This window comes from Sapajus apella, unplaced genomic scaffold, assembly GCF_009761245.1.
Source record: "Sapajus apella isolate SASKATOON/1434 unplaced genomic scaffold, GSC_monkey_1.0 scaffold126, whole genome shotgun sequence".
Classification (NCBI taxonomy): Eukaryota; Metazoa; Chordata; class Mammalia; order Primates; family Cebidae; genus Sapajus; species Sapajus apella.
Window position 1 is genome coordinate 467028 of NW_022437066.1, and position 6839 is coordinate 473866.

Below are 6839 nucleotides of genomic sequence, written 5' to 3' on the forward strand. Positions count from 1 at the left end.
GCTCTCTGCTGCACCACCTCCGTGGGGTCCACAGACACAGAGCACACGAGGGGGGCAGGGCAGGTACCCTCCCACCCACGATCTCTGCTGTACCACCTCCGTGGGACCCACAGACACTGCCTGCCCTGGCTCAGTCCGTCGTCTTCTCCCGCAGGCCCGCCGGAGCAGTGCAAGTTTTCCTGGGTGTGGAGAGGGTATGGAGATCTTCAAGAAACCAGGTTCTGGAGTCTCTTTTCCTACAACTGACCGAACTGTGAATGCTGAGTACTTTTCAACCAAATGACATGTGTTGTGATCAGTTATACTCTAATTATTGTAATACCTCAATCTGGAAAAAAGTAATCACTTAAACAAGCCTCATGGTCAGAGAACATTTTAAAACTAGATTTCAGATTGCTTTTTTCCCTAGAGGAGTGTGACGGCGGACAATAAAAGATCCTCAGGAATAAACTGTATAAGAACAAGATCTTAGATATCATATCTTGTATCTTAGATCTCATATCTTAGATCTTAGATATGGGAATAGATCTTGTATGAGAACAAGATCCTAGAAACAAGACTGCAGTAAAAGCACAACTTCAGCGGATGAATGATGGAAAGTTTCCAGGTGAGTTTAAAACTGTGACCGGTGTGCCATCCACAGGCAAAAACAAATTCAGCCTCAGCCCAAGCCTCACACTTTATACAAACACTAATTCAAAACACATCACAGATTTAAAGTTCACATAAGACGAAAAAAAATTTGGAGAAACTGAAGGGCTAGGTGAACAGTTCTCACACACAACACCAACAGCACAATCCAGAAAACTGAAGAACGGGACATCAAAATGAATCACCTTTGCTCTGTGAAAGACCTTTGAGAGAAAGAAGCTTCAGACCAGGAGAAAACACTGGAAACCACGTATCTGACAAAGCACTCACAGAGAACATTCAAAGGTAACCGAAATCCTAATTATAAAGTAAGCAAAAGTCTGAAAGACACTGCCCCAAAAATGATACACTGATGACAAAGCAATGTGGAAGAGGAGAGGCGTGGGGAGGGGCGGGCGCGAGGGGCGTGGGGGTGGGGGCGGCGTGGGAGGGGCGAGTGCGAGAGGCGTGGGAGTGGGGAGTGCGAGAGGCGTGGGAGTGGGGAGTGCGAGAGGCGTGGGAGTGGGGAGTGCGAGAGGCGTGGGAGGAGCGAGTGCGCCAGGCGTGGGAGAGGGGGCGGTGCTCGAGGCGTGGGAGAGGGGGCGGTGCGCGAGGCGTGGGGGGGTTGCGCGAGGCGTGGGGGGGGGGCGCGAGGCGGGGGGGGGGGGGGGGGCGGTGCGCGAGGCGTGGGAGGGGGGAGTGCCAGAGGCGTGGGAGGGGCGAGTGCCAGAGGCGTGGGTGAGGGGGCGAGTGGGAGAGGCGTGGGAGAGGGCGAATGTGAGAGGCGTGGGAGTGGACGCTCCCCATTAGCAGTCACAGGGACGTTCACGCTGAAGCCACGAGGAGACAAAAGCACACCCACAGAAGGGCTAAAATACAAAACAGGCCACATGCGGTTGCTCACGCCTGTAATTCCAGCACTTTGGGAGGCTGAGGCAGGTGGATCATGAGGTCAGGAGATCGAGACCATCCTGGACAACGTGGCGAAACCCCGTCTCTAGTAAAATACAAAAATTAGCTGGGTGTGGTGGCGTGCACCTGAAATCCCAACTACTTGGGAGGCTGAGGCAGGAGAATTGCTTGAACCCAGGAGGTGGAGGTTGCAGTCAGCCAAGATCACGCCACTGTGCTCCAGCCTGGGCAACAGCGTGAAACTCCATCTCAAAAGAAAAACAGGTAACAAACACTGGTGAGGACAACAGAAAACAAGAAAGCAGCTCCTCCCAGGCTGTGGGTGGGAATGTGAAATGCTGCAGCCCCTCTGGAGTGTGCGTCACCATTTTCCTTGTAAAATTAAACACCCAGAGGCCATACAACCCAGTGATTATACTCCTGTGTATCTGACACACAGAGGTCAACCTTATGTCCAAAATGTGTACATAAATATTCAGAGCAGCTGTACTGTAAAATGCCCAGTGCCCTTCAGCAGGTGAGCGCCGACATACAAGGCTGTCCACAACCCACAGAGCACCACGGGCTCCGCAGAGCAAGGGACGGCCTAGTGACATAACTTGTATGGATCTTTGTTTTTTTGAGGTGGAGTCTCGCTCTGTTGCCCAGGCTGGAGTGCAACAGTGCAATTTCGGCTCACTGCAACCTTCACCTCCCTCTTCAAACAATTCTCCTGCCTCAGCCTCCTGAGCAGCTGGAATTTCAGACACCCGCCACCATGCCCAGCTAATTTTTATATTTTTAGTAGAGACAGGGTTTCACCAGGTTGGCCAGGCTGGTCTTGAACCCCTGTCCTCAGGTGATCTGCCTCCCAAACTGCTGAGGTTACAGGCGTGTGAGCCACCGTGCCCAGTAACTTGTATAAATCTTAAAAGAACTATGCTGAGTGACAAAAGCCACTCTCAAAAGGTTACATACACTGTAATTCCATTTATAGAAAATCTGAAATAGGCCAAGCACATTGGCTCAGGCCTGTAATCCCAGCACTTTGGGAGGCCGAGGTGGGCAGATCACCTGAGGTCACGAATTCAAGACCAGCCTGGCCAACATGACAATATCCTGTGTCTACAAAAATACAAAAAATAGCCAGGCATTGTGATGCACACCTGTAAACCCAACTACTGGGGAGGCAGAAGCAGGAGGATCACTTGAGCCTGGGAGGCAAATGCTGCAATGAGCTGTGATCGCATTACTGAGCTCCAGCCTGGGCAACAGAGTGAGACCCTGTCTTAAAAAAACACAAAACAAAAAATATGAAATAACAAAATTGTAAAAGTGGAATCTGCAGGTGAGAGGCTGGCAGAGGCTCAAGTCTGGTTGGTGGCGACACAGGTGGCATCAGGACCCCCAGTGTAAAGGGTACTTCGCGTCTCGACTGTGACGGTGGTAACACCATCTACACACAACCACATTGCACAAAACTCCCTACATGCGCACATGTGCACACGCATGCACACAGGTGATGGCGAAACTGAGCAAGCCCCACAGACTTCACCGATGTCAGCATCCCGGGCCTGACAGTTCCCTAGTTATCAAAGACTTCACCACTAAGGGACACTGGGTGGAAGGGACACAGGCTCTCTCTGTAGTATTTTTGCAGTTTCCTGTAACGCTATGGTTATTTTAAGGATTTTCTAAAGTCTTGACATGTACAGAAGAATACTGCAAAAGGCAGAAGTTGGATCCGACTGACCAGGCTGGGAGTGGAGAAACCCCGGGGGCAGGGCGGCTGTCAGCACCACAAGGCACCTGCCCTGTCTGTCCAAGGAGTGGACACAGCCCCTGGCAGCTGTGGGCCCGATGAGCTGGCAGTCCAGCCCCACAGCACCCACAGCCCACTGTGGTCACTGCAGGCAGTCCACAGAACACGCACACAGCACTCACAGGCTGAGACACAGTAACAGAAACAAAGGTGGAAATACCCTAGAGAGAGAAAAAAGCTAAACCTCAGAGGAAAAAAAATCACAAACAAGAGGTATCAAGTGTAAGAGAAACTCCCACGTGAGGAATTGGAATCCATAACAGAGATGATAGAAGAATTATAATCATTATCTTTTGAAAGATAAGGCAAGATTTTAAAAGAACTAATCAGGCCAGGCGCAGCGGCTCACCCACCCCAGCACTTTGGAGGCCCGAGGTGGGCAGACCATCCGAGGTCAGGAGTTTGAGAACAGCCTGGCTAACATGGTGAAACCTGTCTCTACTAAAAATACAACACAGCCAGGCATGGTGATGAGCACCTGTAGTCCCAGCTACTCGGGAGCCTGAGGCAGGAGAATCGCTTGAATCCAGGAGATAGAGGTTGCAGGGAGCCGAGATGGTACCACTGTACTCCAGCCTGGGCTACAGCGAGACTCCATCTCAAAAAAAAAAAAAAAAAAAGAAATAATGAGAGATATTGGGCATGAAAAACATAGATGTCAAAATAAAACATCAATATATGGGATGAACAGCAAGAAGGAGAAGAGTGAGGAACCAATCAGGAGGGTGGCAACAGACAGAGTAGCCCAGGGGGACTGCGGAGTCAACCACCTAAGAGGGGAAAATGGAAAGAACAGTCAGACACAGCATTCCTCTGGAGCTGAAGACATAGCCCTCCAGGTGACAGGGCTGTGAGCCCTGTAACGGGGCTGAGAGGAAAGAGCAGATTATCCACAAACCAAGGACAAGGATGCAGCTTGAGAATGTTCACCAGCAACATCAGACAGAAAATTCCACGAGAATGTGACCATGAACCTACAACTCACGCCCAAAGGGAATTCCACGAGAATGTGACCACAAACCTACAACTCACGCCCAAAGGGAATTCCACGATGTGACCATGAACCTACAACTCACGCCCACAGGAAGTTCCACAAGAATGTGACCACAAACCTACAACTCACGCCCAAAGGGAATTCCACGAGAATGTGACCACAAACCTACAACTCACGCCCAAAGGAAGTTCCACAAGAATGTGACCACAAACCTACAACTCACGCCCAAAGGGAATTCCACGAGAATGTGACAATGAACCTATAACTCATGCCCAAAGGGAATTCCACGAGAATGTGACCACGAACCTATAACTCACGCCCAAAGGGAATTCCACGAGAATGTGACCATAACCTAGAACTTACGCCCAAAGAGACATCCAACTGGGAGAGCGCATTAAAAGCCTTGCCTACACTTCGAAAAATGTACTGTGTACATACCATGTAAAGTACGGTCATGAGTCCAGCACAGTGTGTGTGACAGGCAGGTGAGTCATGTATGAACAGCACAGTGCATGTGAGAGGCATGTGAGTCGTGTGTGAACATCAGCACAGTGCGTGTGAGAGGCAGGTGAGTCATGTGTGAACATCAGCACACTGCGTGTGAAGGCAGGTGAGTCATATGTCAACATCAGCACAGTGCGTGTGAGGGACAGGTGAGTTGTGTGAACATCTGCACAGTGCATGTGAAGGCAGGTGAGTCATGTGTCAACACCAGCATAGTGCATGTGAAGGCAGGTGAGTCGTGTGTGAACATCAGCACAGTGTGTGAGAGGTGAGTCGTGTGTGTGAACATCAGCACAGTGTGTGTGAGACACAGGTGAGTCGTGTGTGAACATCAGCACAGTGTGAGAGGTAGGTCAGTCGTGTCAACATCAGCACAATGTGTGTGAGAGACAGGTGAGTCGTGTGTGTGAACATCAGCACAGTGCGTGTGAGAGGCAGGTACGCCCTGCCAGTGTGAAACACTCAGGATTCAAGTCTCATCTGCTCTCAGGGTTGGGAGGGAGACCTGGGCATATGTCCAGGTGGCCAGTTGCCTCTCACTCTGTCACATGCTGGCTCTAACCAAGGTCATTTCTATTCACTTCTCAATGAAACAGGGTGAGTGCTGAGTCTCTCCTAGCCAGAAGGAAAGCCCCAAAGTCTAAAGCAGAGGAGGAATTGGCCTCCTTGAAAGCATCTGACATATCTTTCTACAGAGGGCAACAGCACCCTGTGAGGAAGGCAAAGCTCAAGAAGGAATCGAGGCTCTGGCACTCATGCCTGAGACATTAGCAGCATTTCTTCTTTTTTTTGAGACAGGGTGTCACTCTGCTGCCCAAGCTGGAGTGCAGTGGGGTGATCTGGGCTCACTGCAGTCTCCGCCTCCCAGGCTCAAGCAATCCTCCCACCTCAGGCTCCCGAGTAGCTGGGACTACAGGTGCGCACCACTATGCCCAGTTAATTTTGCATTTTTTACAAAATTTTGTATTTGAGTTTTGCCACGCTGCCCAGGCTGGTCTCGAACTCCTGGGCTCAAGCAATCCACCCACCTCAGCCTCCCAAAGTGCTGGGATAACAGGCATGAACCACGGACCCCGGCCCTCTGCTAGCTCCTCACGGGACCTGTCAGATAACCACTGACACTTACTGGCTTCTCCTCAGTGCACCAGAGTCCATTTGCTGTGATTAAAACAAGAGATGGGGAAAAGGAAACAGCAAGAGAAGACACAAAATTACCAGGCCCACGACGGACTTCGGCATGGTCTTGCGTGCCCTGTGGACCTTTACGTCGGTGCCAGGGGCTGGGGGCTTCCTGTCCTCTGTGTCAGCACTCCCCTCGCCAAGGGTGGCTGGTGGGGCAGCTGGCGTCTGGGGAAAAGCGCTTGGAGTCCTGCCTTTGCCAGCCCCTCCAGGAAGGGTTTTTGCAGCATGGCCGGGCAGTGAAGAGGCCAGAGTGTTGGTAGTCCTCAAGGGCTGCACCTGCAGGGCCGGCTTATTTAAGATGTATCCATTGCTGCCAACAATAGAAGTCTGCACAAAGTCGTCGGTGGTGACGTGGTTTTGCTTCCCCGCTTCCGAGTCTCTTTCTGAAAGCCCATTTTCCGCTATCCGGGTTAGTGTGCTGGTGCCATCCTGGGGGTTGACCCTTGCGCTCTCCTGAGTGTGTTTTGCAGCATTTGCATGACTGCCAGCGTCGCTGTTTTCACAAGACCCATTGGTCTCACCGTCAGCAGCCATGTGGGCCTCTCCTGCCTGTTTCTCTGTGGAGCCTTCATCGGCAGCCATAGGTGTTTCTGCCAACAGAGGAGAAAGGAGTGTCACTGGCTGCAGGTCCAGCGCTTCATGACTTCACCCAACCAACACAATTTCCTCCCCTCCATGACATCACCGCCAACACAAGTCCCTCCCCCTCCATGACATCACCGCCAACACAAGTCCCTCCCCCTCCATGACATCACCGCCAACACAATTTCCTCCCCCTCCATGACATCACCGCCAACACGATTCCCTCCCCCTCCA

General features: G+C 51.5%; 1 protein-coding gene across 1 annotated transcript in view; it reads right to left on the bottom strand.

Moving 5' to 3' along the window:
* The window catches only part of EHMT1 (euchromatic histone lysine methyltransferase 1), a 136508-nt gene that overhangs the window by 122392 nt on the left and 7277 nt on the right, over nt 1-6839 (bottom strand). The window contains exon 2 of the mRNA XM_032261864.1: nt 6057-6613. Coding sequence (XP_032117755.1) covers nt 6057-6605 — 549 coding nt within the window. The 5' untranslated portion in view covers nt 6606-6613. The remainder of the gene's footprint in view (nt 1-6056; nt 6614-6839) is intronic.